This window comes from Amblyomma mixtum, chromosome 8, assembly GCF_055824585.1.
Source record: "Amblyomma mixtum isolate Tamu chromosome 8, ASM5582458v1, whole genome shotgun sequence".
NCBI lineage: Eukaryota > Metazoa > Arthropoda > Arachnida > Ixodida > Ixodidae > Amblyomma > Amblyomma mixtum.
Window position 1 is genome coordinate 3,842,112 of NC_143019.1, and position 26,128 is coordinate 3,868,239.

Below are 26,128 nucleotides of genomic sequence, written 5' to 3' on the forward strand. Positions count from 1 at the left end.
GTGTGCGACATCAAGGACGCATTATTAGCATGTGTCGAATGCACTGAAGCCTGCCTAAGTCAATGCATTAGCCTATCTTACTGCATGACACAGACACAGATTCCACCCTACCTGGGGCCACGTGCTACAGCGATTCCATCAGGACAGCAGCCATGTGGTGTTGTGTGGCAGCTGCAGCCAGCACGGTCCGGTCCCCGAGCCTCCGTCTTGTTGTCGTGGCAACAGCCAAACTCGGCATGGAAGCAACATCCTTCACCATCAGGGCCGAGGGCGAATGAAGTGTTGTCAGCACAGCAACCATATAGAGATTCGCTGCAGTTGTCACAGCCCTCAAAGCCAATGCCCGAGGCCGGAGCCAATCCATTTGGGCAGCAGCCAAACGGAGTGCTCTCACATGCCACTGCGCAGCCAGCAAAGTTCTCGCCCTCTGCGGCCTCCAGTCCATCGGGACAGCAGCCAAACGTGGTGTTAGTGCAGTTGGCCTCATATCTGTAATTGAGCAAGTTAAAAAAAGCTTGAGAAATTCTTACAGGCCTAAAAACTGTTTATGAATGGCGTAAGCTTCTGATTACATGGACGCGGAAAGGGTGCAGGCTATTAACCATGATGACTTTCGCAGGTAAAAACCTCACATGATGATTGCTTTGGGGTTCCTACAAGTCCCTTCTGCACAGGTTCTAAAATTTCGGGCATTACTAACAGCCTAAAGCCTAAAAGTATGGCGCTTACTGTTCCTTCACTGTGAATTCAAGACCCTGTCTCGCAGTAACAGCGCAAAAAACATAGACAGGACACATAGAATAAGAAGACACCGCCAGCGTTCGTGGTGTCTTCTTATTCTATGTGTCCTGTCTGTGTTTTTTGCGCTGTTACTTCGAGATGGATCACCAACAAGCCCAAGCTGCAGTTCAAGACCCTGACTGTCAGTGGAATATGGTTGCAAGTTTATTCCACATCACCTACAGCAGAGGTTCAGGGTCTAGAAGTGAAAAATTAAGCTTTTTAGAGAGCCATTGCCATTATGTCACACCTAGAGCAAAGCCCATCAGCCAGTAAACATTTTACATTGCACCATAAAAACTCACAAAATATCAAGCTCTTTTGTTTTTAAACTATTTGTAAAACCTCACGCATCTAGCGCCTTGCTGAAGCTGCTGGTATCATCATTGACTCATGTACCACTCTGCAGTGCTCTATGAGCAAAAGAATCTGACCATTGGGCAGCTAGCCTCATAAGTAACTCTGCAAATGGTCGAACTAGCCCCACAATGCATATTACTTAAATATCCACAAGGAATGTCACCGACTTGCATACCCTTCACAGCCTTCAAAGTTCGGGCCCAATGCAGCCGTGATGCCATCAGGACAGCATCCAAAGGTCGCGTTGGTACAGTTGACACAGCCTTCAAAGTCAGGACCCTCTGCAGGCGATTTCTTGTCGGGACAGCAGCCAAAGAGATAGAGCTCGCAAGTGCATCCCTCGAAGCTGGGTGCACAAGCAAATGAATGCCATCCGTGAATGCCCTCCAACTCCAGTTCATTCGCCATGTTAGATATTGACTCAAAAAGCAGAATAGCGAGAATAAGCTGGGCTCGCTCATGTCCTTCTCAGATGCTGCCTCAAAATTCAGGTTATGCAGGCCGTTAAGTTTCAAGCATGTAAGCGAAGAAGCGTGAATGATTGTCTACGCTCCTCTACAGAACATCGGTAGCAATGACAAAGGCGTCTTTGGAAAATGGGGCGTAACATGGGCTTCTCATTGACTAAGCTTTTTTTGCTGAAGGCTTGCCAGGCACCATTCAGACTTCTCAGGGTGTCGTGCTCTGCGGCAGATTTGAGACTCTGCAGCGCAGGTATGTGATCTCCTTGCCTCTTAGCCCGTCCCTTTCTTTTTCTTTTACATGTCCTCTTCTTCCCCGAGTGTAGGGCAGTCAAATGGACCACTCTTCTATTCAACCTTCTTTCTTTCCTTCCCTCTTCCCCTCTATCTTACTTGATTTTTGAAACACAAATATCCAATGCTAAACCCTTCCAACACTCTTCCAAAGTGTTAGCAATTTTAAAAATGAAATTTAACATACTTTCAATTTCAGCAAGATATACACATTTGGACCTCATAAATGTCAAGGAAGAACCACAAGAACAGTTTCTTCAAGCTTTGCCACTCTGCCATTAATTTCAGATTATTTGATGCAAAATAATTCAATCTTGTTCCACACATTGTTTTACATTTCCAGAGTTAACATGGACTCCCGACGTTCTCTAACAAAGCTCACAGCTAGAAACAACAGCCCATGAAGTGAAAACAGCTCATAAGGCACCCTCAACACACTTCGTTGACGTATAGATCTTGAAACGAAAACGTAAAAATGTTAAAAATGTTAAGAAACGGACACTGTCACGCTATATGTCTGCTCTGTTGGTTGTCTTGTCTCTTCAAGGTGGCTTTTAAAGATATAAGACCATGAACCAATTAGCACAAAACTAGGACCTATCCAAACTATAATCTTCATCTCAGTCGAGCCCATTCATACGTACTCAGGACCCACGGCAATGGTGACGTTGTCTAGGCAGCATCCATATTTTGCGCCATTGCACAGGCATCCATCCTTAGTGACTGCTGTGATGTTGTCACGGCAACAGCCCAATTCGCTCACCATGCAGCAACCCTCCCCACTGGGTCCTAGCGAGAGGGTCGTGTTATCTTCACAGCATCCGTACAGTGAGTCCGTGCAGTTTCCACATCCTTCCAAATTGGGTCCCTCAGCCGCTGTGATCTTGTCTGGACAGCAGCCGTACTTCGTGGCCTCACAACCCTCAACGCATCCTTCAAACGCCCCTCCAGCAGCAGCAGTCATGCCATCAGGGCAACACCCAAACGTGGAGTTGGTGCAGTTGCTGCAGCCTTCGAAGCCCGCACCGCTTGCCGACGTCTTGCCATCGGGGCAACATCCATAGAGGGTGTTATCGCAGTCTCCCCGAGGACTCATTTCATCTGGAAAACATGCAAACCTAGGCTTAAAACTGCGGCAATCTTCGAGATGAGCCTTAGTTACGGCACTGAAGGAAAGTATGACAAGTTAGCAGCTTTAAATAAAGAACGGCGCACAAAAAGCTCAAGATTATATATACATATATAAAAGAAGGGGGCGAAGATCGAATGGATGCTATAGACTTGGTACATATATATATATATATATATATATATATATATATATATATACATATATATATATATAAGATCGAATGGATCCAATAGACTTGGTATATATATATATATATATATATATATATATATATATATGTGTGTGTGTGTGTGTGTGTGTGTGTGTGTGTGTGCGTCAAAAGTGATTTCCTGGCAGTTTCATGATTAATATCAAATAGTCACCAGAAACCGAAAAACATATCAGGATTTAATACACGACGTTTCGGCTAGAGGACCAACCTTTTTTGAGTGAGCCTTTCTCCCACTCGAAATAGACTGGCCCTCCAGCCAAAATGTCCCGAATTAAATCATGTTATGTTTTTCAATTTATGGGCACTTTACCTGATATATATATATATATATATATATATATATATATATATATATATATATATATATATATATATATATATATTGTACGGATAAAGAAGAGGCGTCCGGTGACTGAAAAGACGAAGACGAGGTGCCAGTGCTCTCGCGAGTTTTGCCAGCGCTACGCTTGTGTGTGCTTCGCCGACCTGATCCCGGTCTGTTGCCGTCGCCATTCGTGTTGCCCCAGTACCTCGTAATGAACCCCCCGTTACATTTGGTGGAGGAGCCGAGGTAAGATGCCCCCGATGCGCAAGATATATTTTATCGCCGCAACTACAGCTCCGAAGGCCTCAAGCTGCTGGTCGTTATTCCCCGCCACTTGCGCTCGGACACATGCGCATATTTAATAATAATAATAATGATAATGCCTTTATTTTTCATCACAAGGATGAGGGAGGCAGAGAGAAAAAGCTAGGGGTGTAGCTTGACGAGCTCTCGCCTCCCCAAAAATGCTGCCCCCCCCCCCCCCCAGCGATCACGCGGGCGTTTTCAACACCTATACCCCGTATATGACTGCGCTACTACTGGCGCGGAATGTACGTCCTCATCATGAAGTACGTGCGCTCATGCATTCCCTGCCAACGTCGCAAGACACCTCCCCATCATTCTGCTGAAGAGCGGCAGCCGTTATCATGCGCCCTCCACGCGCATTCGACAGCGTTGGCATTGATTTATACATTCCGCTTCCATACACTGCAGCCGGCAACCGTTCGGCTATTGTGGCGGTGAATCATCTCACGCGATATGTCGAAACTGCTGCCCTTCCGGCTGCCACAGCGACGGACGTCACCTCCTTCATTTTTCACCGATTCATCCTTTGTCACGGTCCACTTCGTGAACTGCTCAGTGAACGAGGCCACGTGTTCTTATCTGACGTGGTAAAAGCGCTTCTCAAAGAGACACGATTCACCGAACCACCACCGCCTATCGTCCGCAGACAAATGGCCTCGGTGAACGATTTAACCGCACCCTCGGAGACATGCTGTCCAAGTACATCGATCGCTTCTGACCACACGAATTGGGATCTCATCCTTTCGTACGTCACTTATGCGTACAATACAACTACGCAGTCCACCACCGGCTTCTCTCGTTTCCTCCTACTTATTTATGGCCGTCAACCCTCTGCTACTATCGACACACTTCTCCCTTACCACCCTGATGAATCCGAATATCGGCCAGTTTCCGAAGCCGCGCAACACTCCGAAGCCTGCCGCCAAATCGGCCGCTCACTCACGACTGACAGCCAGTATCGCCAGTGCTCCCATCTCGACCAAGACCAAACCTCACCGAACTACTCTTCTGGCGCCCTTATGTGGCTCTGGATCCCTTCGGGAACTCCCGGTCTCTCCTCAAAATTTCTAGCCAAGTACCATGGTCGCTACCGTGTACTGGAGCGCACCTCTCCGGTTAATTATGTCGTGGAGCTCCTCATGCTGTCTCCTGATCTCCGCCGCCGCGGACGGGAGACCGTTCATGCCCAGCGTATCAAGCCATACTACGACGTTTCGATCCGAAGACCGTTCTTCTTCAGGAGTGATTAGTGATTTTACTTGGCTAATGCATCCCCTATTAGTGGGCACAGAACAGGTGAGAAATACAAAGCACATAGCAGAGAAATACACATAAAACAAATATATATATATATATATATATATATATATATATATATATATATATATATATATATATATATATATATATATATATAAGTTGGGGAAGTCACATGGAAAAACTGAACAGATTTATTCAACGTTTCAACCAGGGACTGGTGTTTTTCAAGAATGATTATACAGTGCGCGGACGCATCTTCTTATAGCACTGAACATGGCACACAGGGGGCTTGAACAAGAAAAATATCAGCAAAGGCGCTGCTTGAAAGAGGTGAAAGAGGGAGGCGCGCTTGAAAGGGCACGCGACTAGGGGAAAAAGCGTGGGTGCGGTTAACAAAAGAAGGAAAGTGCCTGCCAATTGTGTGTCAGTATGGCTTCTAGCCGCGTCTGTGTGGCCCCGAAAACCAGATGAGGTTCGCATATGGTGACCACATAGAAAGGTTCATCGTTTGCAGGAGTGAAAAAAAGGATAAAATAATAAATAAATGCAGAAAATGGCACTGCGATGGCCAAAAGAAACAAAAATTAAACACACACACACACGCAGAGGTGACATGAATGCACAGAATACACACAAAATTGTGTCACTGTTGTAGCATTTTTAGGAGGGGATATGTGGGGAAATGTATATAAGCCCAAAAATGAAGTTAGATATCCGCAGAGTGTTAGAAAGTGTACCATATATATATATATATATATACCGAGCGTCAAAGCTAACTTGGACAAAGATTTATAAAAGAACTAAGCGTTATTCAGAACTGAAATAGCGTGGATGTTGTTAGGGTTTATCTGAAGTTAAAGTACCATTTTTTCGCTGCTCCTATTTGATTACTTAGTCAAGATAAATAAATTAACTTTTTAAATATAGCTTGAAACGCTCAGGTGTCAATAGGAAAGTTGTGGACCTCCACAAATATTGTCCAACCCATGCACTTTGAACGAGGTAGACTCAGCGTGGCCGTTTTTATTCGAGAAAAACGAAAGCCCGCGAAGTTTAAAAAATACCACGTGACAGCGCGCTCCGTGCGCCCGAATTCGCAGCGAATACAGCGCTCTCATCTGTGCTTTGTAAAAAGCATCACTCGCTTCGCGCCTTTCGTGCTGCCGAAGACAGAGCTTCACATTGAGCTTGGTTCCAAGATAAGCGCCAATGGGCACGGGCGGCAGTTGAAAGAAACCGCCGCTCCCGTTTCTGCGGCGATAATTGCGCTTTCACGTTAGCAGAATGCATGCGGAAGAACGATGACAATCTCATGAGTTCGAGTTTGGGGGCAAGATCCCAACAAGCAAAAATGCGTATAACAAGATTGATAACGTCGTGTGAACCACGAGGAAAAACAGAAGCCACGCTTTCTATCAACTGCCGCCCGAACTCACTGTCGCTTATCTCAGAACCAAGCACAACGCGAAGCCCTGTCTTGGGCAGCACGAAAGGCGCAAAGCGAGTGATGCTTTTTTACAAAGCACGGATGAGAGCGCTGTAACCGCGACGCATTCGGGCGCATGGAGCGCCCTGTCTCGTGGTATTTTTTAAACTTCGCGGGCTTTCGTTTTTTCCGAATATAATCGGCCACGCTAAGTCGATCTCGTTGGAAGTTCCTGTATCATCGTGGTGGAGCAGCGCGAAGGACGGGACACAAGAAACAAGGAAGGACGTACACAGGACGTACTTGCTCTTCGGAAGTTCCTGGTTTGGTCAAAATTTGTGGAGCTCCACAACTTTTATATTGATGCCTGAACGTTTCAAGCTGTATTTAAAACTTGATTTATTCATCTGGACTAATTATTCAAATAGGCGGAGCGAAAAAAATGGTACTGTAACTTTTTTTGTTTTTGTTTGTTTATTGTTTCCCGGATTCTCTCCGTGTAGGGGGCGGAGGTAAAGGCAAAATGCCTGACAGAGCCTCTGCGCCCCCACAGTTCAAGGCAGCATGACGTGTCATTTACACACATATTTGCTAAACATATTTTTAGCACACAACAGAAAGCAAAAAAAATTAAATTGTTCAGATCACATGTCTTCAAATCATTAGTTTTTCTTGAACATGGTATATCTTAAAAAGGCAGAGAAGACATATGCAATAGGTATTATGTAATAACAAAATTGGCTTACATCAGAAGCCAATCAAAGAAAAGAAAAACCACAATTCATTGGTCCGAAAAATAAATCGCATATGCAGCAAATAGATCAGTACATAGAAGCATTTCAGAAAAAAAAAACAAGGTTTAGACTGATGTGTAGGGTACATGCTGAAACAATGGCAAATATATTTTACAACCGAAGAGAGAAATAACATAACATAATATAACATAAATAATAGAAATAACATAACATAATGCAACGTAGCTGAGGTTACATGTGTTATCAGGGATGAGCGCAAGTTAACAAAAAGAGAATGCAATGTCACTGCCCACTAATAGCTTTTTACAGTTCTTTTTGAAGTTGTGGAAGGATTGTGTGTATTGTACATTAAAGTGATCACTGCTTAATATGTTAATTGTTTGATAATTCAATGTTTGCCTTCCGTAATTAGTTCTTGTGGCGGGCTTGAGATGGTGTGGTCTACGTATTGGGTATGAAGTGCAACTGTCTACAGGTATTGTGTGCAGCCTATTTCTATAAATCCACTGAAGTAGTTTGAAATAATAAACTTTATCTGCTTTAAGCATGCTGTGTTTAATGAAGAGCGGTTTTGTTTGGAGTCCTCGTTTGTCACCAATATAGTTTTCACACATTCTCAATATTTTCTTTTGTATCATGATAAAAAGATAAACCCTAATAACATCCACGCAATTTCAGTTCTCAAGAACGCTTAGTTTTTTTATAAATCTTGGTCCAAGTTAGCTGGAACACCCAGTGTGTGTGTGTGTGTGTGTGTGTGTGTGCGTATGTATATATATATATATATATATATATATATATATATATATATATATATATATATATATATATATATATATCATAGAGTTAATATAATCAACTCTAGAGGGAAAGCTGGCCATTGAGCCCATGCATACCAGTGGGCAACGCATGAACGCCGCCATGATCCAGCGGTTTGTGTATGTTGCCAGCTGTTTAGACACTCTCTTAATCTGGACAAAGAACGGAGTTGGAACCTGGCAACGTAGACCGTGGGAAGATGGCGGTATGCAGAGTAGCTATCGACTACTCTAAACTGCTGTAAACAACGGGAAAATCGCCGCGTTTAGACCATTTCCAATTTATGCAGTGTCGCATACCGACTGCAGTTTCATGTAGGTGGCTTGTGTAAACTGAATTGTTATTTGAAGGCAAGTACCGCGATTGTGACGCGCTTGGAGTGTATTTCGTCCGTAGAGCGCGCGGGATTTTGCATGTCCTCTGTTGCCGAGTGCAAATACACGTCGGAAATTCGCTTTGGCCCCAAAAGGACGAACACAATTCGCAAAGGAAACGTATGCCCAAGGTAAATGGAGCAACTGCTCTGCCTGATTTCTTTTGAATGTTCAGCGTTTTGTTATATTAAATGTCGAAGGTTTGTTAAACTACCGCGGGCCTCTCGCATTTCTTTTTATCCTTCGCCTTCGCCGAGCAAGACTGCGCCGTGTCTTTACTTGCGCGGGACTATCTCATAATGGGTTTTTTTCGTACACAGCAACGCCCAGAGCTTCATCACAAACGACTGAAACAAGGTGGAGGCAGAAATATATGAAACAGCATGTACCGCTCGAGAAACTTTCGTTCGATGTGTAGCATTGTGCACACTAAGTTGTGGGTGCTTGGTTGGTTGTTGTGGTGCTTTTGTGTTTTGTGCTTTTGCTTGTAATGTATGACACTACTTTTTTGCTGAGATTTTTTTTATTCCTCTGTTTGGTTTAAAAACCTATTTATGAGAAGCTAGTGCCGCTGGTGCTTTATACGCACGGGATACAAAAGTGTCCTGCGATTACATGTATGCTGTCTTGTTTTCATGCCGATTTCCTGTCACTGGCTCTGTTCGGAGCGATAATGAGCTGTGTCACATGCTTGAGCTGAGGATCATTAGTGTGCCTCTTTTCTGTCTAATAAACAGTTGGTAGAGTGGGTATGTGTTGTCCTTCTTCTTCTGCCGTTGTCTTTGCGGGGCCGTTCATTTCAACAGTGTTACCTTTAATTACCGCATGCATTAGGGCTGAAAAACGTAATAAAAATGCATTTAAGCAAGAACACCTACATCCTTTATAAGTAGCACCAATGTGTACTCTGTCAAGCAGATTGAGGCAATGGCGTCAAGAAAGCCGAATGCTGTGAAAAAATAAACGGCAGCAAGGTTGATTCGCTTCGTGTCATCGGCCTTTAAAGAGAAATTCCGAGAACAGGAGATTTTCGTTCACACCCTTTGCAGTACACAGTTGTCGCGAACTGTGCATATGTACCACTTCCCACGTTTACTCACAAAATCATGCGAAATGTCCGATTCTTTTGGAGCTTTTGACATGCATCAACGCACGAAGGTGGCATCGCGGTGCACGAGAGCGCGAGCGACTCCTTGTCGTATGCAGCTCCTTGAATTAAGTGCCTTGATCCCATAGTTTAAGCAACTTGAAATCAGATTCGAAAGCAGAAGTTTAAAACCGAAACTCCGAGAGCGTTTTCTCAGTTTACTCGTGAACATGTTCAGAATCACCCAATATTAAAAGAAATGACCACAATCAGTATGCTAAAGATTACAAAACGTATTTAAAACATAGAAAATACGCGTATGAGTGACATAAAATTATTTTGTCTGCCGCAGTTTTCCGAATTCAAGTTCAAACTTCACCCATCCTTGACTTCGCGAGAAAAAACTGTGCCCACATTAACGTGCTGTAAGATGGCGTCCAAGATGGCGACTTACATGCGTGGACCGCTTTGCTGGCTCAGCTTTACCCCCTGATATATATATATATATATATATATATATATATATATATATATATATATATATATATATATATATATATATATATATATATATATATATATATATATATATATTGTAGCATGATTTCTGAAGCGTCGTCGGCAAACCATGTCATGACCACGTGATCGCAACGTCACCTCACCGGTGGGCTATAAAAGGAGCTGCCTGAATAAATCGTTCCTTCTTGTGTCATTCCTGCGTGATGCTATATAACAGTGGCGACGAGATAGCGCGCCGGCGCTAGGCGAACTTACGTGCGCAAGAATGAGTGCTGGGCGGCCACCGGAATTCACGGATGCAGAAGGTACGTGGCCTACGTATCGTGTTCGGCTGGAGGCTTACTTTGAAGCCCATAGCATCGCAGAACCAACGAAGAAGCGAGCGATGCTGATAGCTTCGCTCACTGAAAGTGCGGTGCGAGTGGTGCAGGGGCGGTGTCATCCAAAACAAGTGAATGAGCTGAGTTACGAAGAAGTCGTCCAGCATTTGGAAGACCACTACGCTCCGCAAGTTAACGAGATCGCTGCAAGTTACGCTTTCTTCAGGCGCTCGCAAAAAGACGGGGAATCTGCCCAGGACTTCATTGCGGAAATTAGGCGGCTAGCGGAGAAGTGCAACTTCGGAACGTCACTGGAGCGCATGTTACGGGACAGAATTGTGTGCGGTGTGCAAGATGAAGACGTCCGGCGACATTTACTGACTCAACGGAAGCTTACACTAGAAGAGGCGGAAGACTTTGTTGTCTCGGCACAGAAAGCCTCCCAGAACGCCAAAAGCATGCACTCTTCAGAGCCAGGAGAAGTACATTTTGCCCGTCAAAAGAGCCGTTCATCGAAGCCGCGCCCAAGGCTGGAGAAGTGCGATACATGAGGCAGGTGTGGTGGCGAGTCGCACACCGAGGGGGCATGCAAACACCTTCACGCGGTGTGCTACCGGTGCGGCAAACGAGGACATCTGCGCCGAATGTGCCAGTCCAGCACAAGTTTCCTTCGTCACGCATCGCACCCGGGAGGCCAACGACGCCAGCACAGGCCGGTGCGATGCCACCAGCACAGATACCTTTGGCGTGGCCAGCAACCGGGGAAAGATGGAGCAGACTACACGCAGATTTCGCAGGCCCAATGGACGGACATATGGTATTGGTCGTCGTAGACTCTGAAACAAAATGGATAGAAGCAATTCCAATGAAAATTGCCACATCACAAACAACGGTGGACGCACTACGGTCAATATTTGCACGCTTCGGCCTTCCAAAAACCTTCGTTTCAGATAACGGTCCACAATTTGTGGGCGCCGTTTTTCGCGAGTTCCTGGCACGAAACAACGTAAATCAACTCACAACAGCCTCTTATCATCCACAATCGAATGGTTTAGCAGAAAGAGCTGTGCGTACGCTCAAGGAAGGGCTAAAGAAAAACCCTGGAAAAGACCTGGAAATGCGTATAGCTCGGTTTTTGTTACGATATCGCCGAACGCCTGTTAAGGATGGCAAGTCGCCCGCGGAACACTTATTCGGCTACCAGATAAGAACAAAGATGGACTGCATCACGCCCGGTGAGAAATCGGCAGAAAGCCAGCCAAGAGTAGGTGCGACTAAATTGGATGTGGGAGAACCGGTCTGGATGCGCAATTTCGGAGCAGGTCGCAGGTGGATTCCAGGAGTAGTGCATGTTCAACAGGGCTCCAGGATGGTCTCCGTTGACTCGGAGCAAGGTCTTCAGCGGCGGCACTTGGACCAACTGAGACGTCGGACTGAATCAGAAGACAGAGCCCCTGGAGAAGTTGGCAAGCGGGAACCTGCGGACGACGCTCCCACCACGTCGCAGGATAGCCCAGAAGCATCCGGGACGGAAACTGGCCCGCCTGGTTTGCGAAGATCAACCAGACAGCGACGGCCACCTGTACGCTTTCTCTTTAAGGGGGAGAGCTGATGCGTCGTCGGCAAACCTTGTCATGACCACGTGATCACAACGTCACCTCACCGGCGGGCTATAAAAAGAGCTGCCTGAATAAATCGTTCCTTCTTGTTGTGTCATTCCTGTGTGATGCTATATAACAATTTCCGGGGAAATAGCCTACGGGCAGCTAGCCAAAAGGGCGGTCCGAGCTTCGGTCATGAACCCAACCAACGAACTCCGTGCGCTGGCGGTGCTGCTGCCGCCGCTGCTCATCATCCTCTTTACAATAACCCCCGGCTGAAGGCGAAGCCATCCTGGCGAGTCACGGAGACAACAATACACATGGCTCATAGTACGGCTTTAGGCGTGACGCATGAGCAGTCTCGCGGCTACGTCGGCGTTGATCTGTGGCGGGTGACACGGGGTCGACAATCTAGTTGACCGCGGAAATGCTCTCTACGACGTGGTAAGGTCCGTGGTACTTCGGGAGAAGTTTGGAGTAAAGACCGGTTGTGGTAGACGGCACGCGAAGCCAGACGAGAGAGCCGGGTAGAAAACTGTGAGCCGAGTGGGCGGTGTCGAAGCGAAATTTTTGACGCCCCTCCTTCCCGGACGTTAAGGACCGAGCGAGCTGACGGCACTCCTCGGCATGCTTGGCAGCCTCTGAAACGGTGGACACTCAGATCTCTCGTCAGGCTGGTAAGGAAGTACAGTATCAAACGGTGAGGAAAGTTCTCGCCCGTAAAGAAGAAAAAAATTGCTGGGGCTTAGCTTTGGTTAAGCCTGGATAATTGCGAAAGCAATATGGTGTAACTTGTAGCATCTTCGATATCCATAGCCTCCAACAGGTTAAACGGTAACACAACACAAGAATCCTGACTCGCGTCCGAAGTCTTCCATAGCTATACCGAAGTACCGGCAAGCAGGCGCAACTTTTCTCTACACCCGATAGCGCCTGAATGTCTGTGGATGACGTCATACCATACGCTGCAACACACATCCGCCACCGCAGCAAGGCTTGCAAGCTCTTGCAACTTGTATGACGTATATCGCTTGCCGCCCCTCGCAGGTGGTCGACTGGCCGCGAAGTTGTAGCTGCGGCGCGTTGAAGATCCGACTTGGTGCCTCATCTCTCGCTCTGATATGACGTCAGTAGTCACATGACCGACTGCCAACTTTCGTTCGGCCGCGAAGTCTAGCTGCGGAGCGCTGAAGAGCCGACTTCGTGCCCCATCTCTCGCTCTGGTATGACGTCAGTAGTCACATGACCGACCATGAAGGGTATCTGCGGTACCACGAAGAGGCTACCCCTGGAGTAGTATTGCTTTCGCAATAAAACTGCGAGAAGCCGGAGGTCATCTGCGGGGCGGTTTTGTAGGCGTACGTGATGACCGGCAGGATCCTGTACCAGTCGCAATGGTCGGAAGACACGTACATCGACAGCATATCGCCCAAGGTGCGGTTGAACCTTTCCGTAAAACCGCTAGTCTGAGGATGGTAGGTCGTGGCAGTATGGTGAGGGATCTTACATTGTTCGAGAGGGGACTCCGCGACCTCGGGCAGAAAGACGCGCCCACGGTCACTCAGCAGTTCCCGGAGCTCTCCATGGCGAGGAATGAAGTGATGCAAGGTGAAAGAGGCAACGTGTGGTGCCGTAGCAGCAGGAAGAGCCGCGGTTTCGGCGTAACGCGTGAGGTGGTCGACGGCTACAATAACCCAGCGGTTTCCAGCAGCAGTGTAAGGAAGGGGGCCGCAGAGGTCAATCCCAACTCGGTCAAAAGGACGGGAATGGCAAGGGAGAGGCTCCATCAGGCCTACTGAGTGGTGAGGAGCGGGCTTGCGACGTTGATCCCTAGTCCCTAGGCAACTGTTTGGTCTAAGACCCTTTTCCCAAGCATTTCACCCTAGAAGAGCCGAGCACCAGGCCAGGGGAAATCTTGTACCCATTAAAGAAACCGGTGGGTACCCGGCGGCACTGGGGATCGAACCCAGCACCTCCCGAATGCGAGGCGGATGCTCTACCACAAGGCACGAGCGGACATACTTGCGGACGTAGATGAACATACCGCGCCAATAATAGCGGAGACGAAGTCGTGTATATGTTTTAAAGGCACCGTCATGAGCAGACTGCCGGTCATTGTGAAACAGGACGCAGAATGTCGGCCGTAAATGGGCAGGGACGACAAGCAACCACTTCCGGCCGGTAGCGACGTAGTTGCGCCGGTACAAGAGACCATCACGAATGGTGAAGTGAGCAGCCTGGCGGCGTAGGGCACGCGGCACGGGTGCCACCGAGGAAATGGAGAGAGAACATACAAGCGAAGATATCCAGGGGTCCTTTTATTGCTCGCTGCCCATGGTATCGGTTGGAAAAGACAGCGGAGTGCAACCGACTGGTGAGTGGGACGCAGCGTCAGACGGCAGTGGAGAGCGGGACAAAACGTCGGCGTCATTGTGTTTTCGGCCGGAGCGATAAATGACACGGATATTGTATTCCTGTAGGCGTAGGGCCCAGGGAATGAGGCGGCCTGTAGGGCCTTTTAAGGAGGCCAGCTAACACAGGGAATGATGGTCCCTGACGATGTCCAAAGGGTGGCTGTAAACGTTAGGGTGAAACTTTCGGATAGCCTAAACAATCGCCAAGCATTCTTTCTCGGTGACTCAGTACTTAGATTCCGGTTTTGTCAGTACACGGCTCGCGTTAGCAACGACATACTCGGGAAATTATGGTTTACACTGCGTAAGGCCTAAGCCACTGGCATTTGTGCGAATTTCGGTGGGAGCAGGGGGGTCGAAGTGTCGTAAAATGGGAGGCGCTATGAGCAGCCAGTATAAGGTGATGAAGGCGTCTTCGCAGTCAGGTGACCAACCGGACAGGTCGCTGGGGCCCCGAAGAAAGGTCGTAAGTGTAGCGATGATGGAGGCAAAATTTGGGACGAAACGTCGGAAGAAAGAACACAGGCAGAGAAAACTGTGAAGTTCCTTCCGAGTCGATGGCTTGGGGAACTCAGCGACGGCACGACATTTGGCTGGCTCAAGAAGCACGCCGTCCTTAGAGACGACGTGACCTAAAATTGCCAGTTGGCGGGTGCCAAAGTGACACTTTTTGAGATTAAGTTGGAGCCCTTCGGAAGTTAAACATGTCAACACGTGCTCCAAGCGGTGAAGGTACGTCTCAAAATCAGATGCGAAGACGACAATGTCGTCTAAGTAGCACAGGCATGTTGTCCACTCCAGGCCGTGTAATACTGAGTCCATCATAACCTCGAAAGTCGCTGGGGCATTACGGAGACCGAAAGGCTTGACGATAAATTCGTAGCGGCCATCTGGGGTAACAAAAGCCGTGTTGGCATGGTCAGCCTCCTCCACAGGGACCTACCAATAGCCTGATCGCAGGTCTAAAGATGAAAAGAATTCTGTGCTCTGGAGGCTGTCAAGGGCGTAGTTGATTCGTGGCAGCGGGTACACGTCTTTGCGGGTCACCTTACTAAAGCCATAATTCATAAACGTGCCGTCTAATACGCAGTTCTTACCTCGGGAGCGGCGACAACTAGTTTTCCTGGCGCATAGGGGAATGAGGACGCAGTGGCGAAACAGAGCGCGGCACCGCGTCAATGGCGAACAGCGGCTAGAATACGGGAGGCGATCGGAGGCATCAAGCTGGTCGGCAGAAGATGGACGTAGCGGAGGCTGTGGTTCCGCGTACACATAGGTTCTGGGGTCATCCACGAGTTGTAGCACACGGCGACGGCAGAGACGCGCAAAGTGACCAGCGACACCACATGCATAACAAATGGGAAGGTTGTCATGGGTGCACCAAGGGTTAATACGAGAAGGAGGTGGCTGGGTTGGGAAAAAGGGAGGCGGCGGCGTCGGAGGATAGAGCATGCGCAAAACATATCAAGCATTAAAGTTGGAGGATCATTTTATTTCACTTTGAGAGCTTCTCCGACTTTCTACCATATATCAATAGCATTCTTGAATAAAATTCTCCATGAAAAAAGCAATAACAAAAAGTGCAAATTTTAATATGAAAAAACATCCCAGTTGGCAAGGAGACATTCTCTTTTCCTAGTGATTTGTATCAGTGATTCATGTACATTTTATCACTCAGATTACATATGTCCATCAGTGCACAGACTCGACGAAACAGGCGCACGATGAGACAAAAGAATTTTTCTGATGTGATCATGACCATAACCATATTGGCGCTATTCCGCTGCTCTGAAGCCAGGATTGAAATGGCACTTTTGAAGTAAACAAAAAATGATAAATAAGTCATTTATTTTTGGACCAGTCAAGAACTTCACGGTTTTGCCACAACCATTAAAGTTTAAGTTTCTCTAGCACAGGCAAACACTGCAAAACTTGGCTGTCTCTTCCCAGTCTTTCCAGAGCCAACAAGTTGTTTGAAACTTTCTACACTTTCAACGTTTTTCCCAGTAAGTGGACGCATTTACAATGAGCACTGAAACTTCCTTGAAAATCTTGCAAACGTCCAGGACATCCAGCGGATATCCTTGGGAGTTTCAAAATGAATCCGCTGTGTCTGTTCATTCTTGACTGGAATCCTTGTTTTTTTTTTTGGTGCACTCACCTCCGGGAGAGAGGCAGGATCGCTCACAGTCACCCCTCGACTCGAACCTGTTGGCGTTGCCCTCACAGCCTCCATAGTAGAACTGCTCACAACGACCAGCAGCCATGTTGTAGTACCAGTGCACGATGACGAACCAACACGGACCCTCCTGCTTGGGCAGGGCACAAATGTCTCGGGACACTGGGACGGGAAACGAAAGGGAGGGAGAAAAGGCACCGTCTTCCAACGCGATCATCCATTTCACACGTTGCCGAGCTTGCCACCAACGCTATAACTCTGTTTGATTGGTTGGTTTGGTTGGTTTATGGGGTTTAACATCCCAAAGCGACTAAGGCTATGAGAGACGCCGTAGTGAAGGGCTCCGGAAATGTCGACCTCCTGGGGTTCTTTAACGTGCACTGACATCGCATAGTACACGGGCCTCTAGAATTTCTCCTGCTATAACTCTGTTTGTCTACATAACTGCACAGACCTCAGACCTGAAGTCCGTCTGAGGTGCGGGCTCCCGATTTACATTAATTTTTTTCTCTAATCGCATTTCTCCCCAAAAAATAATAAACAAGAGCAAGGGCCAAAGCTGTCGATAAAAAAGCAAAAGGCAGTTCGACTCCCACACGGAAGCCGTGTTCACCCAACAAAGCTTCCATGTGATGAACAAAGCTCCCATGGGGAAGCTGGAATGTCATTTAATTTTCAGCCCCAACATTTCATCACTGTTCCTATTCCCCTTGCTACTGTCATCAATCCCCTACCTGGCCAGAGAAGATGCTGTAAAACCTTCAATTTAATCACATTCCTCGACTGTTTCATCACAACAGCCAATACATAGGGTGCGGGTCTCGTACCTTGAGACTTATGTAGTAGTAGTAGAAAACTTTTATTTAGATCTTTTAAGAAATTCGCGGATTCGAAGCCTCCGTCGTCTTTCGTGGCGCCGGCGACTTGAGGCTTCTCTTCAGCAAGGTTGGGCCCCTAGTCCAGGGCTGCACTGAGTCGCGCTGCATCAGTAGCGTGCCGCACTAAGGCCCTTTGGGCCGCGAGCTCGCTGCTGGTGAGCCGGCTCTCCCATTGCTCCGCACTCGGGAATTCGTGTTGGTGGAATGCTTTATTTCGTTCGCACTCCCATGTGATGTGGTATAGTGTGGGTGTGTCGCCGCACCAGGGGCAGTTTGCTCTGTATTGTGTTGGGGACATCTTGTTATAGATGTACGAGTTGGGGAAGGAGTTTGTTTGTAGCCTACGCCAGCCGACTGCTTCCTCCCTCGTGAGGGCTTTGTGTGGTGGTGGGTACTTGAATCTAGTCCCTCTGTATAGTTGTAATGTCTCTGTGTATCCCCCCTCGCATGCTAGTAGCTGAAGCTCCAGAACATCTGACATGCCTGCTCGGTATGTAAGCCCTCGAGCTAGGCTGTCTGCTGTTTCGTTCCCCGCTACGCCTGCGTGGCCTGGGACCCAGATTATGTGTTGTATGGGTGTCTTCTCAGCAGAGGCTGCTGCCCCACTGATTATCCTGAGGGCCATGCCGCTAATTCTGCCCTTCGTATAGTTTTTACACGTGTCTTTCGAGTCTGTTAAGATGCTTAGGGATCGGCCTTTCCTATAGCCTTCTGCTACCGCCAGCGCGACGGCAATTTCCTCGGCCTCCGTTATGCCCACGACCTCCACTGAGGCGCATGTGGCCATGTCTCCTGTGCTATTAACTACCACCGTAGCGGCTAAGCGCTTCCCTGCATGTACGTACATGGAGGCGTCCGTATAGACTGTGTTCTCTGATCGGCCTAGCCTCCTTTCTATCTGCTCGGCCCTTGCTTTTCGTCTGTCCTCGTGTAGGTTAGGATCCATGTTTTTAGGCAGGGGTCCTACATTAAAGGTCTTTCTAAGGTCGTCCGGTACGTCCGCGTATCTGTCTATGAGTCCGCACGTGTTCCGACCCAACCTTCTCAGGAGCGCCCTTCCCGTAGAGGAGCCTCTGAGTCTGATGAGTTGTGCCCCCAATTGAGCCTCGGCAAGCTCATCGAAGGTATTGCTGATTCCGAGTTGGAGTAGCTTCTCGTTTGATGCGTTTCTGGGCAGGTGTAGAGCAATCTTGTACGCCTTCCTGAGAATACAGTCGGCTTGCTCTCGCTCCGCCTTTGTTGTGAGACTTATGAAAACCACTTTGCGAAAGAAACAGGTACTGATTTTTTTCCTGTTTAGCATTTCTTTGCTTTGCGAACTGGCACTTGCCTAGCTTCGGTTTCTACATCCCCATGTCAACTATTCTTGTGGAGGTCCAGAAAAGCGGCTTTATTCTTAATTAGCACTTTTCTCATTTGTTTTATTGGCAGCATTCTTCCAGCATTATCGTTCTCCACTTTGTTTACTCAGTTGCCACCGAGAAGTGCAGCTTTACGTCATCATTTTGTTATGGCCGGGCATGCGGTCTACTTTTGTGGAGATGACAGCTATGTGTCTTCTAACTCGGAGTACTGACCGGATACCAGACCCGAATCAGAGGACAATAGCCCGTCTTGTGACATGAAATTAGCTCATACAACAAGTTCTTACTTTGAGCCCGACAAACCCGAAACACAAGTGGGTGTGAAGTGGCAATGCTCAGTGAGACTGAAATACCATCTATCCAATTTTTTTTTGTGGTTCTACCACTTTTTGTACTTTTTTATCGTTCTGAAGCATCAATAAAACAAATCTACCATGGGCCACATTTTTAAAGAAAAATTCAACCCTCAAAAAGTTTTATTGTTTCTCCCACTCTGCACTTCACAGAGAATTCAGATATCTTTAATTGGAATTTGCCCTTGAAGCCCCTCCAGTGAAACAAAGTGATTTTGTATGTAATGTCATACAAAGAATAAAAAGGAAAAACTATAAAAAAAAGAGTTGAACTTTGCTAAAACGAAGCTGAAGATTCTTGCCGATTGCTTCATTATAGCCGTAGCTTCGTTATAGCCCGCGTTGACCGCACTTCCAATGGGAATAATCGTTCCTTCAATATATCTCCCATTTCGTTATAAACCGTTTCTTCATTCTCTATGCTCCAGCTAATTACCTGATAATAAACTGTCAACGTCGAAGTGCTAGATCGTCGCAAATAACAGTTAGTGAAATATCTCCAACAATGTGCCACGACCGTTCCGTTTTTGCCAATCCGAAAGAAATATCTCCAAATTCGAAAGCCAGTACGAGACAGCGGTGCTATTTCAGCGTCCGAATGCGTGTCCAAAAGTAAAAACAACAAAACAGAAACCAATTTCCCCCCGTAGCACTTTCTTCAGCGACATCGCGTTTGCGCTGAGTGAGAAATATGGGCGAGCTGCTTCAACTTTCTAGCTCTTGTATTTCTTTGTTGCTTTAACGCTTTGACGTCAAATTCATACATTTAGAAACGTCACTTTCTTTCATGAAGGTTTACTTTCGATAACAGATAAAATCGTGATAATAAATGTTGCTAATCAAAGACATTATATGTTTCATTTTTCTTTCCATCTGTGCATCCAGAGTAAAAGCTAGAGAGATAACAAAACAAAAAATCTCGCTCACATGATAAAATTCAAGCATGTGCCGTTTCGTTTCGTGCATATTTTTATTCATGTGACGCCATAAAAATATTTCCAAAAACTTTTTGGATGCATCACGCCATGCATACATCAAGTTAAAATATATGTGCCATGTTGACGCTATTCATTGTGTAGAGAGCGTGTAGAAGAAAAACTGAAAAATGCCGTTAAAAGTATGCAAGCACATTTCAGGGCAAATTGAGCTGAACCAGTCACACGAATTCACTTACCACAACTGATGCAGCCCACGAGCGTGAAAAACTGTAAAAAGTGAACACCAACTTTAAGACAGGTCATCAATGATGCAAAAAAAAAACAATTCAATATACACAAGTAGACCTGGGCTTAAATTTTCAGCACGATCCCGGTGCAGAGGCATTACAGAAGGATCCCATTGATGGGCTGAAGCAGCAGAAGTTGCAGTGGCGTTAAGTTACAAAGATGGCTATCATATTTGAGACAAAAATTTAATGCTGTTTGATATTGTAATCCATCAGTATCTAATACTATTGTTATCAATAATGTGGACGGCATTGATGTCGTCGCAGTTAAGAGAACTTTATTTGAAATGCAAAGCACCAAAATATACCAAAATTGCATTCAACTAGCAGATAAATTAGATTAGAGAGTATATTTCCATTTACTAGATCTGAGAAACATCACTCCTAGGGCAGCAGAATCTCAAATAATTTCATCCTCCCATACAAGGAGATGTCAAATTTATAATACTACATCACTAACTGGTTACATCACAGGAGCATCGCTACTGCCACTGGAAACAATTCGTAGGTTTTCACGGCAATGACAATAAAAACGAGAACAATCAGCGGCAATGGTGCAATGTGCTGGTCGCGCAGGCAAGTGAAAAGCACACTCCTCAGTTCACAGCTGCACACTTACAGCAATTAACCTTTGTTCCAAGTTTCATGCTCCGAGCGCTTTTGTGGGCACTTGTACGTGTGTGCTTCCACAAAACCGCTGTGCCGCATGACTATGCGCTTCGACGCTTGGCCCGTTGCTCTCTGCGCAGCAGCTTTACATTCTCGCCGGTGTAGCTGGCGCCATCCACGAAAGCTGCATGTATTAAGACGTGCCTGGCAAATTTGTTTTATCCAAAAACTGTTTTTACCTTCACATTGTAACCTTAAAAACATTGTTCCTTTTGTTAGAAATACTGCGCAAATAATGATTATTAGCAATATACCAGGTACGATATTTTCTGTGGAGAGGTAAGAGGAGTCGTTGGGCCGTATAGCTGCATCTAGATTGCCGAAAAATGTCGCAGAGTTTGTTGAAAAACCGATATCTTCTTACGTGGAAACAGCCAGCTGGTACATCTAAACTGAAAAACCGCTAGATTTCACCTATCGGTCGGATTGTTTCGTCAAAGGCCCACTGCGGCAATCATTTCCCCTGTATAAAACTATTTTTTGCCTTCGTCAAGACAGAGTCTTAACACAAGTCTTGCGTTTGCCATATAAATGACAGCGCCAGGAATTGCTCGAAAAGATTTCTCTTTAGAAATGAATGTCAAGGAAGGGCGGCGATTGCGAATTGCCAGAAATGACATGTAAAACGGGCACATCCAGAAGTACTGTGTAATGTATGGCTTATGGTTTATTGCGGTTTAACGTCCCAAAGCGACTCAGGCTATGAGGGACGCCGTAGTGAAGGGCTCCGGAAATTTCCACGACCTGCGGATCTTTAACGTGTGCTGACATCGCATAGTACACGAACCTCTACAATTTCGCCTCCATCGAAATTCATAGTTGTCGGGTTTCAGCGCTTGGTTCTCCATGTAGAAACCACAGTGTGTGGGCACTGTGAGCAACGGGAGCCCCCACCGTATCAATATGCACCACTGAGAACAAACGCAAACACCACAGGTTGCTTTTTGCATCGTGTCATCTGCTTTGGCCCTTCGGCATCCAGCAAAAAATGTCAGTGCGACTACAAAGTTAGCAAAAAAATGGCAGTGGCTTAGCTCAGCTGGCCTATGATATACGTAGCGGGAGTATTACTAAATTTGATTACACATTTTCGTTTAGCCCGGTTTCTCTCCGCCTTCGTCCAATGTTTAGCTCTGATTGTTATCCCCCCGTTGTGTCTACTTGCGGCTGCATTAAAGACGGGACATTTGTTATCCAGCATAGTGAGACGCATTTATTTTATTTCCGGTTCATCGTGTTGTAGCTGAAACTTTGCTTCTTTTAATCTCTCTGACTCACTATCTACATCTAGCGACAGGTTCACCGAGCTGCCTTCTATACATATACAGCTGCACCAACCCCCCCCCCCCCCCCCCCCCCCCCCTCCTACGGCGCGTGCGCACAGCCATTGCAACTCGATTTCGCCGGCACGCAGCGGCACCGGCTCCACCTGTGACGTCACGCCAGATGCCCCCAGCTGCGGTGATTCCTAGGGAACGGCTCAAGGTCTCGATGCAGCCACGGCGAAGAGGCGAGACTTGTGTGTAACGTAGCTCTCGCTACAAAAGTCTCTTTTTCAGCCGGAATTGAAATTTTGGAGGATGTTGACTATCGATTCATTGAAAGTAAACCAAGCATGGATCCCCTCATAGCGCCACTCAAAGAAATATACCGCCATATACAGCGTAACGATCACTATTTGCCTTAAATTGGTAGCTCATTCGGCGTGATTGTTCCCATGCGGCGGTTTCCCTGGCGGTTATAGTGTTTGGGCATCGTAACTGCTCCACAAATTTTCAAGAAACGTACCCCAGTACCACGCCTTGGATTGTCGAGTCGCATTTTAGCCTCTAGCCTTTCACTATACCTCGTCCATAATGCGTTCTCTGACATTGGACATAGCTTAAGAGTTCTCGGCTGCCCATTAATTCCCAGTCATATCCGGTAACTTGCATAACTTGGCGATGCGTTGCTTAGTTTATGCATCTTTTCCTAATGAGATTTGTAAGCGAGTTGAACACAGTACTAGCTTTTATGAAGCGAGCAACGTTTCCACATTTAGTTTATTGATTTACTCAGAATATTACGAGGCATTCTAATGAAAGGAAATGAACGTTGCGGTTAGCCTTCTAGCTTCCAGACACATCGTCCGTTTTAAAGATATAACAGCAACCCAGCTTAACTTAGGTAAAAAGCGAACAATGGGTTCCTAACTACAGTTTAAATCAGTCTCTTTTGAGTGCATTTTAAGAAAAACGAATTTATGCTAAGTAGAAGACGGCGGTGAGCAGGCAGTGCCGCGGCACGGAGCAGATGGACGTTGATGACGACGACGCTCTCCAATGCACAGCGCGTGATTCTTGTGCAGTTTAACTTTAGGTGTGTTGGCTGCGAGGAGAGCCTAGTCGAAACAACCTGTTGTTTAGCCCAGACTTCATTTTAGCCGCATGTTGCAGCAGGTAACGGACATTTACGAAAGATTGGACTTTTTACCGGATTGGTTTCGTCTCCTGATGCGCTGTATCTCCTTGCTGGCCTTTTAGATCGGTTATGTTTTCTATCAAGTTTCTGCCACGTAGCGTCCACCTAAGTGCTCTGCAAATAGTTTCTTTTGTGTTTACTATGCACACACACGTATGTATCCTTTCTGTACATAACCATGTAGAACAAATACCATGAAAGAAAAAAAAGATAGCCTAGTGGGCTCGCTAGCAGCCCTTAAAGAAGATCTGTTCCCGCAGCCGTGGGTTCGACTCCATGTCATGGATACTGATTCAATTTGACTTGTTTATTTTTCATGGTTTGACCTCTAACTCAGCTGAGGGTCAAATTTCCACGGTCCGCGATTGAAGCCCAAGGTCCCGTAGTGGAGCTTTCGCTTCAAAACATCTGAACGCAAATTTGTTTCCTTTTCTTCTTTGAGAATCGCATCATGAAAAGAAAACTTACCGCCAGGGCGAAAACGGCGAGCCGATTCATATTAACAGGAAGTCTGTGATAATGCACGAAAAGAAATGTCTACGTCAGTACGGATTAAACATGGATATACACAAAATCAGGCAAAGCAATCAATGGCAGAAAAAAGTGTTGTGACCATTACGTCACAACGTGGCAAACGCAATATAGTTGCAAGCATTTTGCGGACACTGCAATACGTCTAGATAACCGAGCCTCAGATATCATCCAGTATAGAACGTTGTCAACATAAGCATACAGTAAATGATTTATTTTGAAGATAAAGTCAACAAAGATTCTGAAGAGAGCTCGTGAGGCTCCCTCGTGGGAAAAAAAAAACTTTTCAACAACAACAACAACGACCCTCGTGGCATTACTGGGAAGCATGCTCCACATGGAGGATTTCGCTGCGCCTGTCCGAGGATGTTGCTTGTGTTTATGCATGTTTGTTGAGCATATGTTTTTTTTTAAGCAACCTGAATTTTACCTATATCGCAGCATACTTTACTGGAATTTACACCTCTAACATAACTGTTAACCGTATGTTCTACAGTGTAACAAAGCCTCTTCCTTACCTATGAAATCTGCGTGCAGGGGAAATGAACATGTATCTTCTAGAGACAGAAGTAATCATTCCCCTTTTTCTTGTGGCAATTAAAATACAGAAGGCAGCATGTTTGCCGATATTACAGAATACCTAAAAAAAGAACCTTATAGAGCGAGTAGCAACATAGCACAAGTGGGCGAGTTGGTATTGCATCTTAAGGAACGAAACAGCGCAACTAAAACAAAGGACCGTGTTCTTGGATCTCTTTTTCTGGTCCTTCGTTTTAGTTGCGCTGTTTTGTTCCTTAAAATAGGGCAAGTATCGGCACTGTGGCGAAGTTCACCTCCATGCACAAAACGATAACTTCATATATAATATTTCCCTATTCTAAATGCGGGAAAACATAGAAAAAACAGTAAAGATTTTCGCAGACATATTCAGGTGTTCCTCCAAAACCACACTGCCCGAAAACGTGCATCCCTTTCGTGTCCTTTCAGAAGTCAGTATTGCAGAAGGATTTTTTTTCAGTCAGGAAGTAATATTGACGATACACCAGTATAAAGAAGTCACAAAGGATGAAAGACACTCAAACTTACGTATATGGTGCACGTTAATCCACGGTCCAGGCTCGTAGTCTCTCAGGAAGCGTCTGCACGGAGCAGCGTGCGAGCCTCCCGCTTTTGAAGGACATGCGTGGAAATCTCGGCAGCGTCATCAAGTGTCGCGACGCTTTCGCCCTCCTCCTCAGTGGCTCAGACGCAGGCCCAGCGATAAATCGGTTGTACGAAAGAGCGCCGACAGGAAATGCGCGAGCTACCGTCTCGTAACAAGCGGGGACACATGTGCGGAAAGTGAGTGTGATTCCCTGCGGCGCGCATGAGGAAGGCTACCAGCGTTGGTCCGAAAAATGGATTCTGGCCCTCGCTCCTTCCAAACACAAATTCTGCTCTCAGAGGCGGTCTCGTATGGGGACAACCACCTGCTCCACCTCTGGGAGGCCCGCCATTGCCTTGTCTGTCGGTGGCGCCCGAAAAGGCACAACCACAAACTTAAAGAGACTATGCAATAAATAGTTAAGATCACGTAAATCAGATGAGATACAGGCATTCCCTCACTCGTCACCTCAGCGCAAGCATTTTTGAGGTAGCATCAATAACAACGAAGATATTGTCACGTAGTGGTGACTGCAGTCCGGCGAACAGGAAAACAACGAGGATGTCTTCGAAACGGAACTCTTTATTTGGGCTGACTTGCGCCCGCAAAGAACTGAATCACTCGGCGGCGGCGTAGCAACAAGCGTCCCTAGTAGCACAGTATGGTACTGCAACGTTACAACAACATTGCCGATGTTGTACTATGTTTCGCTAACATTTTTCAACATTAGATAATGTTGCTGCAATGTTACCAAGCAACATGCTGATAACGTTGCTCTAAACTGGTCTTTTCACATTGCAACCATATTGTCAAATGATGAATAAATGTTGAGCCACATTCGATGGCATTGCTATAACATTCATGCTATAGGCTGACTGTCT

The 26,128-nt window shown here is 46.4% G+C and overlaps 2 protein-coding genes across 6 annotated transcripts in view; both read right to left on the reverse strand.

Moving 5' to 3' along the window:
* The window catches only part of LOC149331175 (papilin-like), an 86,602-nt gene extending 61,339 nt beyond the window's left edge, over positions 1 to 25,263 (reverse strand). For all 5 annotated transcript variants that reach the window (XM_089556361.1, XM_089556363.1, XM_089556364.1 and 2 more), the window contains exons 1-7: positions 25,190 to 25,263; positions 24,041 to 24,083; positions 20,393 to 20,423; positions 16,606 to 16,785; positions 2,540 to 2,996; positions 1,316 to 1,486; positions 112 to 489 (exon numbers count right to left, since the gene is read on the reverse strand). In XM_089556361.1, the coding sequence (XP_089412487.1) occupies positions 112 to 489; positions 1,316 to 1,486; positions 2,540 to 2,996; positions 16,606 to 16,785; positions 20,393 to 20,423; positions 24,041 to 24,070 (1,247 nt within the window). In that variant the 5' untranslated portion in view covers positions 24,071 to 24,083; positions 25,190 to 25,263. The remainder of the gene's footprint in view (positions 1 to 111; positions 490 to 1,315; positions 1,487 to 2,539; positions 2,997 to 16,605; positions 16,786 to 20,392; positions 20,424 to 24,040; positions 24,084 to 25,189) is intronic.
* Positions 1 to 26,128, reverse strand: part of LOC149331173 (uncharacterized) — a 298,912-nt gene that overhangs the window by 125,468 nt on the left and 147,316 nt on the right. The window lies entirely within an intron of this gene.